General features: G+C 54.3%; 1 protein-coding gene across 3 annotated transcripts in view; it reads right to left on the bottom strand.

Moving 5' to 3' along the window:
* The window catches only part of CD82 (CD82 molecule), a 50,639-nt gene that overhangs the window by 5,802 nt on the left and 25,412 nt on the right, over positions 1-19,425 (bottom strand). For all 3 annotated transcript variants that reach the window (XM_033121117.1, XM_033121118.1, XM_033121116.1), the window contains 4 exons: positions 17,987-18,069; positions 13,173-13,245; positions 8,205-8,329; positions 8,018-8,092 (listed from right to left, as the gene is read on the bottom strand). In XM_033121117.1, coding sequence (XP_032977008.1) covers positions 8,018-8,092; positions 8,205-8,329; positions 13,173-13,245; positions 17,987-18,049 — 336 coding nt within the window. In that variant the 5' untranslated portion in view covers positions 18,050-18,069. The remainder of the gene's footprint in view (positions 1-8,017; positions 8,093-8,204; positions 8,330-13,172; positions 13,246-17,986; positions 18,070-19,425) is intronic.

Genomic DNA, 19,425 nt, shown 5'->3' on the forward strand with positions numbered 1-19,425 from the left:
AGAATGGTCAGCTTCGTGGGAGCGGGGACTGTATCTGGTAAAGCCTGGCCAGAGTAGGTGTGCAGTATACATGAATAAGGGACGTGTGCAAAACCACCTCTCTGTGCCACACACCACGGAAATCCTCATGCATTCTCCCAGGTAACCCTCATGCCTGCCCCAGGGCTCTACCAAGCCTATATCCTGACGGGCTGTCACTGACGAAGAGAGAACTGCACCAGCTTTTCACTAACCCCATGCAGAAAAGACTGATTTACAAATAAGGCAGACAAGGGATGCAGGGATCAAAAAGATTCAGCCCCAAAGGCCTTTCGCTGGAGCCCAGAGCAGAGTTTCTCACTATGGCAGCTTTTTAGGAACATCAGCTGTGCAAAGGGAGGCCAACCTGAAACCAACCTAGAGAGCTGAAGACAGGGCTTCCTTGCTAGTGAGAATGGCCCCAGGTGGGAGGGGAACCCCCAGAGCCAGCCCTGGCCTGGCCCCACATGGGCTCTCCCGTGGATCTGGAACAAAGGCCTTCTCGGCACACAAGCACGGACAGGCTGGTTGTGGTCATCTGCTGTCACTGTGGAACCCCAGGGCGAGGGGCCCAAGAGGGGCAGGGGCACCCAGGGCACAGCTGCACACCTGCCCCTCAGTTTCTGAGAAAGGGGAATTGGGGAGCGGGGACAGGTATTTCCAGGCAGGGGCTTTCAGAGCCTGGCTGGAAACCCTGTGCCGGGGCTTCCTTCCACCAGCCTGCTGTGCTCAGACAACCACATCCTCCAAACGGACTTGCAGCCCTGGCTCCCGGTCCCTCCCCTCGCCATTCTGGGGAAACCAGCTCCCCAGGACCTTGCTCTGTCCCTCTACCTTCTGATAAAAACTATTAGCATGTCGCTTTTTGTCTTACCCACACACAGCTCTACAATTTACAAAGCTTTCCTGTCAGTAACTAACCGCACCGCTAAGAGTGGCTAACTTTGATCAGATGCTTATTCTGTCTCAGCGCTGTGCTAAGTAAGCACTGTTAACGCATTAATCTCACTTTAATCTTCAGCGCAGACCTATGGCCTAGGTAGGTATTGACCTCATGCCCTCATTTTAGAGATTTAGAAAACGAGAGCAGTTCATTAAGTCGTTCAAGGTCACACAGCCAACAAGCAGAAGATCTGAGGTTTGGACTCAGGCTTGTCTAATTTCAGAACCCAAGTTTTCACCCATTCGACTCTAGCAGCATTTAAACCACATGGCTATTCCTAGGTCAGAGCACTTTTCAGAAGGGCGCAGAGAAGCCAAGTGGTTTGCCTATGACACACAGCGGGGCTGCCCACATCTAGATCTTGACTCTTTCTGCCCCAACCTTCTCTGCTCCCCAGTGAGCAGATGTTCTCTGACTTGTGCGAAGGAGGAAGTTCCCCAAAGGCATTTGCTTGGAGAGCCACCTGTCCCACATCCTTCTCACCGGCCCTCCTCTGCGCTGACCTAGGCTCTATTTATACCCCAGTGTGGTTGCCACAGCAGCCTGGACTTCCCTGTTGCAGGCCCTCCTGAAATGAGAAGGTGATGGAAACTGTGTGCTTTCCATTGAGGCTGGGTGGTTTCCATGGAAACACCACATTATCTGCCAGCTCAGAATGTGGCTAAGGGATACAGCCAGGCCACGGGGACCAGGGCTGTAGGGGCCGGTTCAGCTTGGAGCCGATGCCTTCGGATCCCAAAGCCCAAGAGGTTGTGTTAGGAGCCCAGGGACGTCACCCTGGCAACCAGGCTGTTCCTGAGACAAGGAGGGGCAGGGAGGGAGAGTGAGACGATGCTCACCCTCTCACTTCATGCCTGCAGAGGCCACCTCTGTGGTTTCCGACTGCCCTGCACCCATTCTCCCTTCTTCCTTTCCTTAGGGCTCAGCACTCCCCAGTCCCTCCATGTGGCGGGAAGCTCTGCCCCCTCACTGCAGTGGGCAAGCAAAGAACCAGGCTGCCACTTAATGCCTTCCACAACGTGAGCACAGTGAGTGGTTCAGGGATGAGTACGTGTCCCAGGGTCACACACATGGGTCCTCTCTTTCCATTAATCTGCTAAGAGGAGGGCCTGAGCTGCTGGTGGCCACCTTCGGCTCTATTGGGGACAGCCCGTCTGAGAAGGGAGCCAACGGAGAGCAGGGCCAAAGACGGAGAGGGACAGACTCCTGGTGGCAGCCTTTGGAAACCTGGATCCAGCTGAGCCTGCAGCCAGCCTGGCTATTTTTAGTTGGGTTACTGCCCAGGACCAACTGTACAATTTACAAGCCCCAGCAAAATGCAAATGCAGCGCCCTTCTTTAAAAGTGATTAAGAATTTCAAGACAGCAACAGCAGAGCCTCAAACCAAGCACAGGACCCTTGTAAGTGTGGGACCCTGTGTGACTGCTCAGGTCACAGGCCTAGGAAGCCAGCCCTGGTCCTGCCCGATATCATGCTCCCCATTTCCCAGAAGAGAAAACAAAGGCCCAGCGACTCAGAACAACTTCTCAAGATTGCACAGCTAGCAAGTAGCAGAGATGTGACCATAACCCTAATGCGTGCAGCTCCAGAACCCTGAGATCTCAATCACATCAAGCCTCCCACTGTCTCCACCTGACCCAAGATCCCAGCATCCTCCAGGGTGACTTTCCTCTCCTCTCGCCAAAGCTGTGCTTTTATTTCACCTTGAGCGTGGCTTTTCACAGACAGGTAGAATGAGAACTTTGAGTCCAGCATATCACCCACTGTGAGAATCCTCCCCATACTTTTCCAGGTTCTGCTTAAATGCTCCGTGGGATGGGGAGCTCAGTACCTTACAAAATAGCACATCACACAGTTGGGGGGTGCGTGATACAAGCAGTTCATTTTAAATTGAGCCCAAATGACTTTTGCTCATTCGTGTTAGTTCTCATTCTCCTGTGCCCCACAAGTCCCCACTGGGACCATACAGACCAAACCAGATTGTTCTCTTCCAGGACAAATATTATTCAGATTATTTGAGACCACACCACGTATCCCTTTACCCGTTCCTCTCCAGGGGAAGTTGCCAGGCTCCTTTGACCACCCCTTGAGATGGGGTCCAGACCTCTCTCCATGCTCTTTACTCTAATGTGTCAAACCCCCTTAGATTGAGGTGCCCAGATGCAGAGTAGTGGACCAAATCTTCCTGTCCTGTCTGCGGGGTTCCCATAGGCCACCATTGCCAAATGCTTGGAGGTTTAATTCTAGTATCCTGATAGGAAATGAGGACCCTTTGCAATGCTGAATGTGGAGGGGGTGGCATGTTTACCCTTAGTGACCACCCAAGTCTTTCCTGAAGGTCAAGCTGCAATCCACATAACCAGCTACCCAGAGTTCAGCAGGAGGCCACGCCATGTCCCCCCAGCTACCCAGTAAAGCTCCTGGGGGCGGGGGGGAGGGGCTGTGCTGGAGCCACCCAAGCAGCCCAGCACAAGCAGGTGCTTACAAGACTTTGTCCCATTTCTCTCCATGATCCCTTTCTAGAAGGACAGCCTGAATGCCTTCTTCCCCCTTCCCAAAAGGGAAGAGAAAGGTCACCTCTCCCTGTCCTGGTTCCAGCTGCCTCCAAGCCAGTGGATCAGGAAGTTTCCATCTCAGCCAGCAGACGTCTCACAGAACTGCACTGTCCTCGAGGAACCCGTTTTACCACCTGTACCTTGTGCACAGTGCCTATTTTGGTTTCTCAGCTGGGAGAAGGAAGGAGAAAGGGAGTCGCAGGTCTGCTGACCACTCTCTCTGGGGAGCACACAGCAGTGGGCCCAGCCACGTCACCACACCCCACCCCAGTTCCCACCCAGGTCATATAAGCCCTGTCTCTTCCAAGCCCTCAGGCTTTCTGGTCAAACCTCTGATAGAACCTGTCAGAGCCTCAGCAACCTCGCCTGTGCAGGCTGTAGGGAGGGTTAACAGTGCGGCCTGCAGGAGTGCAGCAAACCCAGCGCCCAGCACACCACAGGGAGCAGTAGCAGCTCACTTCCTTCCTCCCAACCCCTCCTACCCTCCACTGCCTGGAGAGAATGAGTCAGAATCCCAGAGTGGCAGAGCTCAGAATGGCCCAAGAGGTCACCTGCAGCTCAGAGAGGCTGGGTAACTTGTCCAAGGACACACAGCACTCAGTGGCAGAGCTCATCCTAGAACACAGGGCTCCTGAATCTCAGACCTGCCCTTTGTCCACTAAATGGAGGCTGGATAAACAGAGGAGGAAGCAGTCAAAGGAATCCTAACGTCACACTTCCTGGTTCCCACTGCCCTTGCTAATACTAATACTGACAACAACAGGAACAGAGGCCATTTATTGAGCCCTTACTAGGCATTAATAAAGTTAATAATGGTGATGATAACAGTAACACTCGCATGATGCCAGCAAACATGGGCACTACTCTATGCCCTTCCCATACGTCGGTGTTCTTGATGCTCGCCACCACGTTTGCCACTTGGGGCCAGTGTGCTCGGGCACTGAGAAATGCTCCAGTGTGAGAAAGGAATTAGGATGTGTGTTACAGCCTGCAAGCTCTCCCATTCCCATTTCCTGAGGGACACCAGAATGGGATACACAAAGGTCATAAATAGCTTCACTTCCCTTCACGTTCTACCACCAAATGACTTGCAGATGGTTTTGGGGGGGTTTCCCAAAGTGGTTTTGGGTTTCAGAATTGTAGACAGGGGATGTGGACCTGTATGGTTACTGCCATTTGACAAACAAGGCAACCGAGGCCCAGAGAGGCTGAGTAACTTGCCAAGCGTCTTAGCACAGGGGTTCCAACGTGGGCAGTTCGGTTCTGGAGTCTAGGCCCTTGGTCACCACTTTATATTCTACAAACGTGTTGCAGTCTATGCTCCTGGGTGGGGGTGGGGACCAGGCAGGTTTATTCCCCTTGATTGATAATCGAGGAACCCAAGGCTCAAGAGGCCACGTGCCTTGCCCAAGGTCCCCAGGTACCCCCTGTTGCTGCTTTGGGAACAGTGGCTGCTGGGACCATGGAGCAGGAAGAACAGATGGCAGCCTGGAGACAACGTCCGGGAGAGCCCAGGAGCTCCGTCCCTCCCACCTGCCCAGGAGCCCTGGAGAGTGGGGGAAGACTGGGCCCACGGCCTCTCAAAAGGCCTTTTCCCTCCAGGCTCACACAAGCCCCACTTCCCCAGCTGGGCCTCATCTGCAGGAATAAACACCATCAAGGGCATGTTTAGTCTTCCACCAGGATTTACAATGTGCTGGGAAAGAAAAAATAAATCATTCATTCCAACTCGGAGGATAGAGTGGCGCCAGAACTTCCCTAGCGAAGCCAGAAAATCTCCCCCTGCCTTCCAAAAGAGGAGGCGGGCCAAGGTGAGGTGGGCTGGGGCCCGGGGGCATGAGGTGTGGAGCCTCGGGGTGGCGGGGGAGGCAGAGAAGGGGACAGTGGGTATGAGGGACAGAGTCTAGACTGGAGTCAGAAGAGCTGATTCTTTGCACAGGCCCTGCTCGGGGGCTGTGGGGCGCCTCTGAGAAGTAGGTCCTGGTCGTCAGCCAAGCAGAGATTATACCAGCCCGTGGGGAGGCCGCGTGCATAGAGGGAGGCATGGGCCTTGGGGCAGAGGGACCGGGATGGAAATCTCCACTTTGAGGCCTCCGAACTGTGTGTGACTGTGGGGAAAACTCACTTTGCTTTCCCAGGCCTCAGTTTCTTAAAGTGGAAAATAATTGTAAAACAGAAGCAGGCGTCAGGTTGCTAAGGCAGCTCCTGGCCTGTGGTTGGTGTCCACAAATGGGCGCCATCTTTCTTATTGTGAGATGGGGAAATGCACAGGGGGTGAGAAGGTGGACGGCCCGAGACCCCTGTGGAGTTGATCAGCTTCTGAGTCATAGGGTTCTTGACTGCCCTGATGATAAGGTACTCCTCACTGGGTCCCAGAGAAGCCCAGGTGATGCCGAGCAGAAAGGAAGACCTGATCCTATAACCCTTTCTCTGGGAAAGGAGTATCCCTCCCTAAACGTTTGCTTCCTATCCGATAGCCAAGCAAGCTTCATTGTGCTACTGAAACCGTATTTCCCCTTTTGCCTTGGCTGCCAGGAAGTTCAGTGTCAAGTTAGCTCTCAGCTGCGTAAGAATCTCATCCCCTGGCTTCAGGAACAATGGTCTTCTTTTCTCTCAGTTTGATTTTGATTTCTGATCTCTCTCATTTTGATTTTATCTACCCTGTGCCTGTCGGACGTCAGCTCCAATTCTCCTGGGAAACAGGCTGGGTGTGGATTATAAATAAGTAAAGCAGATTCAGGTAGGAACCACCATAGTGAAAATTTCACCACCATGAACCCAGAAGCCAGGCTGCCGGGGTTCAAATCAAAGCTCTGCCACTTACTAGCTGTGTGACCCTTGGCCAAGTTGCTTAACCTCTCTGTGCCTCAGCTTCCACCTCTGAAAATGAGGGTATTCGTATCAATGATCTCACAGAATTGTTGTGAGGACCAAATATTAAATGCAGTATGTGCACAGCATTTAATGCTAGTATTGTTCTAAGTTCTATTAAGTGTTAGTTGTTGACAGGGTAATGTTTTCTCAACTTACTTTTAAGAGGGATCTGGGGCAACTTAACCTTCAAATGGTAAAATGCAGGAGCCTACCTGGTGCCGCCTTTGCCACCCACTCGGTGTACAAGAACTGTAGCACTGGAGGAATGCAGGCCCCCAGGCTCAGCTGGGCCACAGGCAAACTCCCACTGGAGTTAGGGAGCCTGTGCTCTCACCTGGCCTGGCCACTAACGGGCCGGATGCCCTCGTCCCCTCACCTGTAGGACGAGGATTCTCACACTATCTTGAGAGAGTGTTGTAATGAAAGAATAAAGGGAAAGTGGCCAACACTATACCCAGTATATGGCGTGTGCCAATCCAGTGTTGGGATGGTGGGGGTACAGTCACTGTCATCGGCGTTGTGATTGCTATTCGTCTCTCTGAGCACCTGCTCCCGTCTGACAACATGACACTTACCATGCGGAGCTGTTGTGAGGATGAGACAATGTGTGTAAAGCTTCCAGAAGATACCATGTGCACGTAGTAGGTGTTCCATAAATAACTGTGATAGTCACAATCGACTGGCTCACCCAACAGCCATTCCTGGCTCCTTCCTCTCTTGTGCCTCTGTATGTAGAGTCTGAAAGCCAGATACTCACTGTCTCAGTCTCCCTTAAAGCCAGGGATGCCTTTGGAACCCAGTCTGGGGTAGACTTTGAGGGGGCTTGCTCTTCTGATGACAGGGATGGCATGGCTAGCACTGTCCCATTCCCCTTCTTCTGGCCACAGCAGCACAAGATGGTGCAGTGGCAACCATCTTGAGACCATGAGGTGAGTAGCATGATGTGGGACAGCCATCAGGATGAGGATGCTAAACATGACAGCTCGAAGCAGGGTCTCTGAGCTTCCAAACTTGACTTCGAGTCAAGTGTCCTTAGATTTTAAGACACAGTAAGTCTGATTTTCTAGTCCTCAAAGCTGAGCACCTTCCCTCTGACACAGGACTAATGTTTTCATTGAGAGTCTCCTCCCTGGGTCTCATCTGGGGATGAGTAACATGGATTTAATACGTGCTAAGGTGCCTTAATAATAACAAGAACAACAAACATTTATTGAGTCCTTACTGTGCCAAGCACTGTGCTAAGTGTTTTACTCACATAATTTCACTGAAACCTCGCAACAACCCAGAGAGTTAAATTTTATCGTTGTCCGCAGTTTACAGAAGTTGCAATGGGCACAGAGAGGCCAGCAGCTTGTACACAGCGGCCACACAGCTAGAACATGGTGGGGCAGAGAGGGGTCCAGGCCCAGCAGTGACTCTGCCCACAGACGCCACCTTCCTACTATCTGTCTACCACTCGGTAGCAGGGAGGCTGCCTTGGCACCTACTGGGTCTGTCTGCACCACGGAGAGGCTTCTTGTCCATCCCCCTCCCCCAGGCCAAACCCTCACATGGCTGGTCCAGCACAGGTGGGGGAGGGGCGGGGGAGGGAGGAAGAGAGGGAGGGAGGGTGGGAGGGAGGGCTTACCTTGTCCATGTTGAAGTAGAAAAGGACGCCAGCGGCCACCTGGGTGATGAGGATCAGGAAGAGGAAGGCAAAGTACTGGGGACACAGAGCGGGCAGAGTCAGCTGGGGGCCCCCCATCAGGTCCCATTCACCTCCGAGGCGCCCCCCACCCCCAGTCTGAGGGGGCCGCGGTGGAGCGCCTACTCACCAGCCCCAGCAGGCAGCGGACCTCATTCACGGCGCCCACGCAGCCCAGGAAACCCATGAGCATGGTGACAGCCCCCACACCAATGAAGACGTAGGCCCCCACATTCAGCGAGCTGGAGGAGTTCTCTGGGGAGGGAAAGAAGGCGCTCGATCCAGCCTGGCTGTCCCCGTCTCATAAAGCGCAAAATCAGGGGCAGGGCCCAAAGGTCCAGGAGAGCTCCTGAAGGCCCTCCTTGGAGTTGGGTGCTAGGGTCAGTCCCCCAGCAAGCAACCTGCTGCTCACTCCCTTTGGAGGCCGCCGCCCCCCTGCAATCTGTTCTCACCTCCAGCCCTGCTTTAGTTGTTCTCCTCCGCACTGACTGGGATGGAAAAGACTGCACTTCTCTAACGTGCCTTGCTTGTTGCTGCAGCCCCGTAAGAATGTGAGCTCCAGCAGGGCGGGGCCGTGGGTTTGCTCCTGCTAAGCCCCCGGCCCCATGAGCAGTGGCGGGCCCAGCAAAGTACTGCATGGACATCTGCTGAATTAACAAACCACAGACTAGCGGGTTCTCCTGGGGCCACAGACATCGCAGGCCTGCCTTCCTCCTCCTCCATTCAACAGTAAGCACCAGCCTCTCCTGCCCACTCACTGTGCCCCAGGGGCTTCACACACGCTGTCCCCAGCTCCGACATAACTGCCTGGCAGGCACTAGCGTGGCCATTTCACAGATGAGGACACTGAGGCTCAGAGGGGTGCACCGATACGGGCCACAGCTGGGATTTGGAAATATGTGGCCCTCCAACGCCATGCTCTTTCCATGGATGCTCGGGCACACGTACTGCCATGATGCTTGTTCATTCATTCAACCAACAAGTATTCACTAGGCGCCTATCACGTGCCAGACCCTGTGCCAGCTGCTGGGGATACAGAAGTCAGGCTGATGAGGTCCCCACAGCAAGGAGATGGCATGATGTGGAGAGGGGAGTGGGGACAACAAGTAAATGACTCTGGCTGTGTGAAGGCCCGTGAAGGTGCTGAAGCCTGCGGGGAGTAGGCCGCGGTGCAGGGACGGCTGGGCGGAGCAGGTGACATTCGAGCTGAGATGAGAAAGGAGAAGTCAGCCAAGTGCAGGTCTGAGGGAAAAGCAGGTGCAAAGGCCTGAGAAAGCAGTAAGCTTGATGTATTTGAAGAACGGAAAGAAGGCGAGAAAGAATAGACCAGTGTGAGTGAGAGAGGAGCGTAGCAGGTAGTGTTTTGAGGCGTAGAGAGAGGAGCCTGATGGCAGGGCGGCTGGCAGGCAGCGACCACTGGTGGGTAGAGGTGAGGAGCTCAGTAGGGGCATTTGACCAGCATTTCCCAAGAAGCCCGACAGATCACACAGGGCAAAGCTCATGTCCACCCCCAGCCAGCCTGAAGGTGTGGGGGACACTCTACCCCAAGGCTGCGCTACTCCAGGGGGCCAGGGCAGATGTGCCCGCCCCCAGGCAGGGGACTGCGGGCTCACCCCCATGACAGCTCCAGCACTCCTGGGAAGCAGCCAGGCAGGAGTGTTCTCAGAAGGCTGGAGAGCAGCCTGGAGCCCCTCAGCGGATCAAAGGAAGCTCCTAGGGGTGCAGGCTCCTGGGTCCATCACAACTGGACAGACTTTCCTGGGAGACCACCTGGAATTTGCATTTTCAGTGTGCTTCCCTAATGACTCATGCACAGCCAGGGCTGGCGGTTACCCATCAGCAGAGAGCACAGAACGGCTCCCTGGGGGACCTGAGAGAGGTTGAGATCCCCACCTCGGCGGCCCCCTTGCTGCCACCAAGGGGGCGTCAGCCCCTTTAGGGAATAACACAAAGCTGGAGTGTGGGTGGGACGAGGTCCAGTTCCACTTCCTGGTCACAGACAGAATGTTCTGGAGCTCAGGAAGAGCCCTGGCTGGCCCACCCCACTCTTGGGGTGCCAGGGCAGGTCTGCCTCTGCCCAGCTCCTCACAGGAGCCCCCAAGAATCCAGGCAGAGCCCCTGCTGGGTGAGGGTGGGGCTTCCTTTTCATTCCAGGCCCTCACCACTCTGGCTCTCAGCAAGCACTGTGGACTGCAGGAGCCGTCACATTTCCCTTTTCCTAAACTTCCTGGGTTTGGGTTCCAACAAGGCCTCCCAGCGACCACTCCCAGAGAAAAGGAATTGGCACCGCCTGGAAATCCAGTGTATGCCAGCCTCAACAAGGCCCTTGCTCTGAATCATCTTGCTGAACTTCCACAACAGCCCCACGAGGGCAGGTTTACATCCTGATTTGTCCCTAAGGGCCCAGAAGCCCAGAGAGGCTAAGAGGCCTTGGAGGTGATCAGCAGTCAAGGCCCAGGGCTGAGACCCCAACTCAGGCCCTTCCCCTGGGAGGCCTGCCCAGCTGCAGGGTGTCGGGTTCTCAGAACTTCTCGGGGATACCCGTCCTTATCCTCGCCCAGGCTTTCAGGCCAGCGCAAATCTGAGAAACCGACATACCCTAGGGTGACCCATCCACTGTGCACGGCAGAAACATCTTGGTCTCACTGGGCCGAGCAGGTACTAGTGAAGGGGGAGGAAGTGGCCTAAATTGAAAGGGAACGGGGATCACGAGAAATGGGTTCTAATCCCAGCTCTGCTACTAACAGCCTCGGAGCCTGGGCAAGCCATTCTCTGGCCTCTATTTCTTTCTCTGTAAAATGGAACTACGTAAGTCCTACTTCTTAAAAATGTCATAAGGATTAGATGGTATTATAAACGTATTTAACAATCATAACATTATAAACATTATTATTTAACAATCACTTATGTAGGGTTTACTATTCACTAGGAGATGTTCTAAACTCTTTTCAGATATTAACTCATTTAACATCTCACAATAACCTTATGAGGGACATTCTATTATCACCATTTTACAGATAACGAGGCACAGAGAGGTGAAATAACTTGCCCGAGATCACACAGCTAATAGCATTTGAACAATGGCAGTCTGTCTCCAGATTCTATGCTCTTAAGCACGATGCTTACTTCTGCTCATTATGGTTCAAACCTGTGGCGTGCCACAGAACCCCGTGGTACAGGGGCTCAGGAAACGAGGGCTCAGGAGCCATGCCACCTGGCTCACATCCCAGCTCCCCACCTTCTAGCTGCGTGCCCTTTAGATAAGTTACTTCCCCTCCCTGTGCTTCAATGTCTTCCACTCTATCATGGGGACAGTAAGGCAGTGAGGATTCAATTAGGTGAAAGGGAGGAGCTGTGTCACACAGCCTGGCACTTAGCAGCTCAGGAGCCTTGTGTTCCCAGCTCTGACCCTCATTTGCTGTAGAGTTCTGAGCAAGTCTTTTTCCCTTGGCTGAGCCTCAGTTTACCCAAGGGTATAGTGACTTGGCTAGCAGGGCAGATTGGTGTTTCTGAACCATGGTGGCCTGGAGAACCCCCCCGCAGAGTGTTATAAAAACCACACACACCAAGAGTCGGATCCCTGAGGATGGGACCTGAGCCCTGGTATTTGTAAAACTACTCAGGGTACATCGAGGGGGCCTCTAAAATCTGGCCAGCTCAAGATTCTCAGGCCTGAACAGGGAGGAGGCTGGAAGAGGCAGGAGGAGCAGTGGGCAGTCCCTGGAGACCTAGGGCGGGGTGCAGAGGGCAAAAATGCAGTGGGCGGGCTGGGCCTAAAGACTTTGCTCTGTGGCTCAGTGCCCACTGGGTGTGGGCCAGGGCCCAGGAGGCCTGGGACTCGTCAGGGCCAAAGAGGATGTGTCCCATGTCGGGAGGGCACGGGGAGTATGGGTACCCAGCTGAGGCCGGAAACCCAGGCCCTAGCCCCAGAATGGGGGTGCAGTCTGCTACCCCTGAGTAGGAGGCAAGACTGACAGCCCCAGGCTGCATGGGATGTGGCTGGAGGGTGGCTCATCCTTGCTTCTCTTCCCCTCTGAGGAGAAGAGGCCTAGCCCTCTGGGGCCACAGTGACAGGTGTGGCCCGTTTATCACCCATCGTATGCTGGTTCCGTTTTATTCAAATCAAGCAGCTGTCATAGGCCTGCGTCCAAACCTGCTACCTCCGGCAGCTGCTGGGAGGGGAAGTGAGCCAAGGACAGCGCACTCACTGAGGGGACTGGTTTCACTGTACTTACTACTTGCAGCCATGTGCAAGGCCTGTCTCCCACCACAGGGCGTCCGACCATAAGAGGTCAGTGCAGCAAGCCCAGGGGGCGTCCTGAAGGAGACTGTGAGTAGACTCGGAAAGGCTCTTATCATCTGGCAGGAGTGCCTTGGGCTTCTTTCCTCCTGCTGCTAAATAGTGGGAAGGAGCTTCCACGTTGTGGCTCCCTCACCCTGTGCAGCATTTAGGACCCACGCTCTCAGGGCCCACACCTATCACCCAGAAGCTGTGTGAACTTGAGCAAAGGACATCAGTTCTCTGAGCCTCCTTTGTTCAGGCAGGAATAGGAGAATTCCTACCTCGCAGGGCTGTCGTGGGATCAAGATAATTTACTTTATGGCTCAGCAAAACGCTGAGCCCCACGAGCATGAACAGTGAAAGCTGTTCCTGGTGCCTTCCTCCTCAGTGCACGTGTCCAACCCACCTAGCCAGTGCCAAGCACACATTAGGCACTTCATCAACACCGGACAATCTGTCCTTCCTGACCCTTTCTTACCTGTCTCTGAACTGGGAAGGGGAGGGACCCTTGCTCACATTTTGCTGAAGAAAAACATGGAGGGGCCGAGAATGTAAGGCTTTCTCAAGGTCAGGGCTAAGGAAGGGACCAGGATGGGAGAACAAGCCTCCCCAGCCCCCAGTGTTCTCTAGACAACAGCTGCTTTGTCTGGGGAGGGAAAGAAAATTCCTCCCAGAACCCCCTGCAGAGGTCAGCAGCAGGACCTGGGTAGGGCCCTGAGGTCAGCTGGAAAAGGGACCAGTAGCGTTGAGGCTGAAGTACTTGTGGGGGCGGCCCTGCTTCCTGCCCGACCCTCCCCTCCAGAGCGGGCTCCTTACGTAGCACAAAGATGAAACTGCTCCTGTCTGCCAGGATCCACACCCCGAAGCCCAGGATCACCGCGCCCAGGATCTGGAAGGAGAAGGGGGCAGTTAGTGTGTGTGTGTGTGTGTGTGTGTGTGTGTGTGTGTGTGTGTGAAAGCCTGAGAGTGGGGAGGGGAGGAGAGGTGAGAGGACACCGACCCAGCTGTCCCTATAGCCCAGGCCAGGGAGACGCAGGGGAGCTACCTCCATCTTTGCCCAACCCAGAGATGTCAGAGTGGCCTCAGGCCCCAAACCCCAAGTCCCAGTGACCCCCAGCAATCCAGACACCAGGACCACATGTGGGGAGTCCCTCTTGATCCCAGTCTCCCCACCCCATGCCCATGTGTGGCCACAAACTGAGCCTACCAGCTCTGTGGGGCCCGGCCTCCTGCCAGGGGTACCCTCCTACTCATATCCTGGCCCTTTCCCGTGCTCAGTGCTCTTCCCCTCCACTCCAGCCCAGCTTGGGGACTAGGAGTGTCCCAAACAAGCCAGTCTCTGGGGAGAACCCTCCATGAACTTGAACATCAAAGCCCAACCTGTCCTTCAGAGCTCGGCTCCAAGGCCACCTTCGGCAGGAGCCTTCCTGACTCCCCCAAAAAGACTGAGGGGACCCTACTTCATGGCAACCACCGTGGACTCCTTCTTACTAGCCATTCCGCTGAGTTTAACTACCATGTGTGTCTCTCTGGTTAGAGCTTCCGGAGGGCAGGGCAGGGATACACACAGCTTGTATCTGACAGCCTACAGCACCAGGGGCTGAGGCCTCAGGGAATGAATGAGTTCATAAACCCAACTGTAAATGCAGGAGTAGAAAGGCAAAAAAATGGGGGTGCTGCCAGAAACCCAGACCCAGGAATCCTCTGCCTCTCTGCCTCCACCAGGGCAGGCCTGTAACCTAATCCCACCTCCCCAGGTAGAGCCCCAGCCAAGACCCACCATGCCACCCAGGCAACTAAGGCTGGAGAAGTACATACAGTCTGGGCAAAACGACAGGTTCTCCTGGGAGTGGTGGGCTGTATCACCCTACAAGGTTGGCCTTTCCCTGGCCTGGGCCCACCTGGGGGATAATCTACCTTGAAGGTCCCAGCATGTCACCACCCACCTCTACCACCAGCCCTGGATCCCCCCTCAGCCATCACCCCATTGCCTCAGGTGCAAGGGCAGCAGCCGCCCGTTAGCCCTCAGCCTGGAGTGAGCACCTGGCCCAGGGTCTCGATCAGCCCTGCTCTACTGTCATTAAAGACCAGACCTGGGACCCCGAGGAAGGCAAATGGGGTACTTGCTTCAGGTGTATAAATTAAGGGGATACCAAAAAACTCAGTAACCAAGATAAATAAGAATTTATAGCAATCATTTTTTTTTCAATTAAAAAATACTGGGGGAAAATCCATGATGGACAAAATATCAAACTTTTAAATAAAAACAGGCTCAGTATTACTGATTTTTCCTTTTGCAAAGGAGTGGAGCCCCAATGTGGCGCAGTATGGCGCTGTTTCAGATCCCGAAGTGAGCGCCTCTTAAAGACAACAGCAGGTGATGACCATGAAGGTGAAGGCGTGATGACCACCCCACATTTGTCCCCCACTGTCTTCCAGCAGCTCACTTGCCCACTCCTCTCTTCTTGGCAGACGGGCCCTGTTATTGTCCTCATTTTGCAGATGGAGAAACTGAGGCCCTGATCTTGCTTAAGGTCACCCAATTCATCCATCAGGGTCTCAAAGCCAGTTCTGACTACTACTCTGGGCCAGATGGTGGCATATCAGATGCAGGGATACTTGGTGTCCGTCCTGGGCTTTAACCTAGAAAGCCAGTTTCAGGGCACAGGAAGGCGACTGAGACCCTGGGGAGGGGACGGGTACATCCTCAGGTGGGGGCACCTCAGACTGCACAGTTTGCTGGGAGGGGGACATGCTTTACAGGACCTAGCAGTTAGTTTCCTAAAGATTCCTGATCCCCTGCCCACCCCACCCCAAACTACACACAGCTGGGCAAGGGCCAGCGGTCAGGCCCAGAGTCTGCTCCCATCACCTCAGACCCACGAGGAAGAGCCTCTGCTCCACCCACCTCCTGCAATAACAGGGCAAGGCACGGGGGAGAAATACCCGTCCAAAAAGGAATGGGAGGCAGAGCAGAAAATTCCCTCTGCGCAAATATAATCCCTAATAGAGTAAAATCCCGGAATGTCCAGCTAAGCTCCTCGGCTCGCCTAGAGAAACCCAGAGGGAAGTCCCTGGTGCTGCCCTTTCAGTTTCTCTGCAGGTCTGGTGCCCACAGCCTGACAGTCAGGTGTGGCTGGATCAGCCACCAGGTCACGGGACAGCCCGGAAGGAGGCCAGGCCAGGTAGCACACCAGAATGGGGAAGGCACCATAGTACGCCCTTTCTCTGTGAATCCAGACTGAGGCCCTGGGACACGCCCCCCAATACCCACCCCTAGCCCTGCCAGAATCTCCCCACCGGGCTCAGCCAGGAGCCGGGACCCTCACAGCCAGTGTTGTTTCCCCAGTGCGGCCACGGCATCAGCCTCAGGGTTTCTCTGGAAGTGAGAAAAGCTGACAGGACAATTTTCCGGGGAATCTGGGGTCAGGAGGGCATGTAGGCAAGGATGTACACGTGTACACATGTGCATGTATGAGCACACATGGCAGTCAGAGAGAGTTTTCCAAACCACAAGTCTGATCATGTATCCGCTTCCCACTGTGCATAAAACAAAGACCAGACTAGTTCCAGGAAGTCTGCAGGCCTGTGCCCTGGAGAGACACTCTGCCCCACTCCCTCCCTGGACTTAGGTGCCTGCTTCCGGGACCCCTCTCTCCGCAGCCACAGGTAACTCCAGGAAGCTTTTGCTGACTGGTCTGACAAGGTCAAGTGGCTCATTAGCGACTTTCCTAGGGGCCGTACCCTTCACTCCCAGCACTACCTCAACTGCAATTTTAGCAACCATTTGAGGAAGTATTTGATCGCAGCCCACCACCCCTCGGAACATAAGCCCCATAAGTGCAGAAACCACGGCTCTTCTGCTGATTAGTGTCTACCTGGCACCCCCATAGGGTCTGAAAACACAGAGGTGTCAAATAGGCATTTGGTGAATGAATGAACAACAAACACACACTGTCGCCTCTAACTCTCTCCTTTCCCTCTCGCCCTCCTGTAATAAAAGCTCCCCCCACCCTCACCCCTCCCTACATACACACACACCCTGATGGCCCATCCTGGGCCCCAGCACACAGAGAGTTAACACTTGACTCCCGCCAGCCCTCTGGAGCAGTTGGGAGGAAGCCAAGCCCCCAAGACCAGCCCCCAGAGCTCTGGCCCAGAGAAGTTTCCTAGTCTCTGGCTCTATAGGGCAGCCTGGAAGTAGAACAGAAAAGGACACCTTGGCCAAAGCCGTTAAGTCCCGCTCCCTTTCTCCACAGTCTCTACCCCTCCCTCCCACCGTATGTGGGGAGAGGGGCTCTCTGCAGCCCTGAATGCCAGCCCTATCCCCCTCTCTCCAGTCCCCAGGGCCCCCAGGAATGGAGCCACAGCACTCCCACGCCCTGTCCCCCAGTTCTGGCCACTGGCCCTTGAAGCCAGGCCTCAGCCTGGGAGCCAAGTGCCTGACAGAGAAGGCTTGGCTCCGGCTGCTTTAGCAGCTGCTTTCCAGAGGCCTGGGCCAGCCAGGAGGGACCTGACCACCGAGCCGGGGCAGCCCAGGTACCCAGGCCCTGCCCGAGGTGGCTTCTGGACCTCGCTGCCATTCGTGGAGGGCTACAGCCACAGCACGGACTCAGCATGGTCCTCAAGGAGGGAGCTGGGCTGGAGCCAGGCTGGACGAACAGCAGGGCAGGTGGCCCCAGGGCTGTCCATGTGCGTGTGTATATGCACGTGTGTACACATGTGTGCTTGCATGTGCCAGGAACACACTTTTAAGCATCTGTGTTGGGTTAAAGTTATGGGGGGGAATATAGAATGATACTTTATTTTCTAGACTTTCCACAATGCTCTGTAACTTGTCATGTAAACTGGTTCCCCCGACAAGTAATTCATGTCCATTATAGAAAATATGGAAAATGCAGAGGCGTAAAGAATAAAACCACAATTCCCAGGAATCCCAACGTTCACATTTAGAGGTATTTCTTTCTCCTCTCAAAAATATTTATGTTTATGCACAATTTTAAAAATAAAATTGGATCATAATAAACATCTCATTGTACAACCTGGTTTTCTAACAGCACGGGGTGAACCGACGTGGCGAGGCCGGAGCCTCCAGCAGCACTGTGGGCGACGGAGGCCGCTCTGAACCCCAGCCCCTCGCACACCCACAGGCGCTCTCACACATGCACGCACACGCACATTCTCACACACACACACTTCCTCACACGTCTACACAGGTACTCATACACACACACACAATCATCCTGGCAATTCCAAGGCAGCAGGAATCAGTCAGTGCCAGGCCAGAGAGGAAAATCAGGGCCGCAGGAAAACCAGCTCCAGATGTGCCTGGAGCTTACAGCTGGGCGTCCCCCTGGCTCAGGGGCCCGGGGAGGCCTGCCAGGCTGGGTCTGAGGAAGGGGGACTATGTCTCCACTCTGGCCCAGAGCCCAGCCTCCTCTTGCCCACCTTCTGGGAGCTTGGAGCACATGCTCCGCGGAGCCAGCTGGGAATGCCAGGACTCTCCTCGCCACCCTCCGCCCTCCAACCACACCCTACCACCAGGCCTAGCATCTCGGGAGGGTCTCAGGCTGGGATGCCCCCAGAAGTGTCTCTGTGGGAGGCAGTCGGGAGGCGCTGGTCATACTTACAAAGAAGAGCAAGTTGAAGAGGAAGAGAAAGTATTTGGTGACTTTGATACAGGCTGATCCCATCCTGCTGGTCCTGGAGCTCCCTTGGGAGAAGGAGAACAGGCAGGTCAGTGCTGGTGGGACAAGGCGGGGCCAGGGAGGGGAGAACCAATGCGGACGGGCAGACGGGCAACCACCATCTGCTGGCCCCAAATACTCCCAACTTGCCCTTACAACAACCCCAGGAGCTAGGTAGGTACTAACATAAAGTCCTGTTTTATGGCACCCTGAGGCCCAGAGAGGATAAACTGATTGGCCCAAAGCCCCATGGCTAGGAACTCTCAGCTGCTTGATGCTTAGGCTCTGGGTCAGCCACTTCACCGGGACCAAGCCTGGAGGGAAATTAGGAGAACCTCAGGGTCTGAAACGTGCCCAGACGGCCACTGGGAGAAGCCGGGAGGCTGGGAAGTTAGTGAGTGATTGCTGGAGACCCAGAGGTGGGACATGTGGCTTTTTCCACACATCTTCAGATCCCCTCCGGGCCTCCGGGTCTGTGGCTGTGGGGGTTGCTGCAAGGAGAGGAGGGTTGACTTCTCAGAAAAATGGACCTAGCGCTCTCTCCGCCTTGTTATTGCAAAGGGAACAAATAAGCATTGTGGAACATCCAACAAATATAGAAAAACACAAATTCAACAGAAATTTTTATCTCACCCCAGATATAAAAACGGTCGTCATTTTAGTAACTATACTTCCAACATCTGTGTGTATAACAAATGGTTGTTTAACATCTGTGTTAAACAAAACTTGGTTCATACTGTGATTTGTTGCCTGCTTTTTCCATTCTACAATATACTATCTCTATGTGGTTAAACTATTCTCTACAACACAGTTTTACACATTGCATAGGATTCCATGGTATTGATCAGTATTTATTAACATTTTTTTTGGGGGGGATGTCACAGACTCTCTCAGAAAACTCATGTATAGGTAGCATTTTGCAAATAATTTCTGGGGGTTCATAGACCCCATAAAGACCATTCAGGAATCCCAAAGGTCCTCAGGTTAGAATCCCAGATAAAGATACACCACAAAGCATTTCATCAGTACTCCAGATCGAACACACAGATTGCTTCCAGTTTTTCACAGTCACTCTGGATGACAGAACTCATGCTTCTGAAACAACGCAAACCATGTTTGAGCATGATGTATCCCTCTACACGGAAGGACCCCAGGCCAGGGAAGGACTCAGCGAAGGGGGGAAGCTGGAAGATGGCTGCCCTTGCACCCTCTCTGAGGCCAGACAACCCAGGAATGACAGCAGCCGGGCCTCAGGCCCTGTGGGGTGAAGGGAACCAGCACCAGGCAGCCGGGGCCAGGACACATGGCCAGGGACAGCTGCATGGGCACAGCCCGGCTGGGGGGGCAGACACCAGACCCAGACATGTTCCCACTGCCCTACG

The sequence above is a fragment of the Rhinolophus ferrumequinum genome, chromosome 11 (genome assembly GCF_004115265.2).
Source record: "Rhinolophus ferrumequinum isolate MPI-CBG mRhiFer1 chromosome 11, mRhiFer1_v1.p, whole genome shotgun sequence".
Lineage (NCBI taxonomy): Eukaryota > Metazoa > Chordata > Mammalia > Chiroptera > Rhinolophidae > Rhinolophus > Rhinolophus ferrumequinum.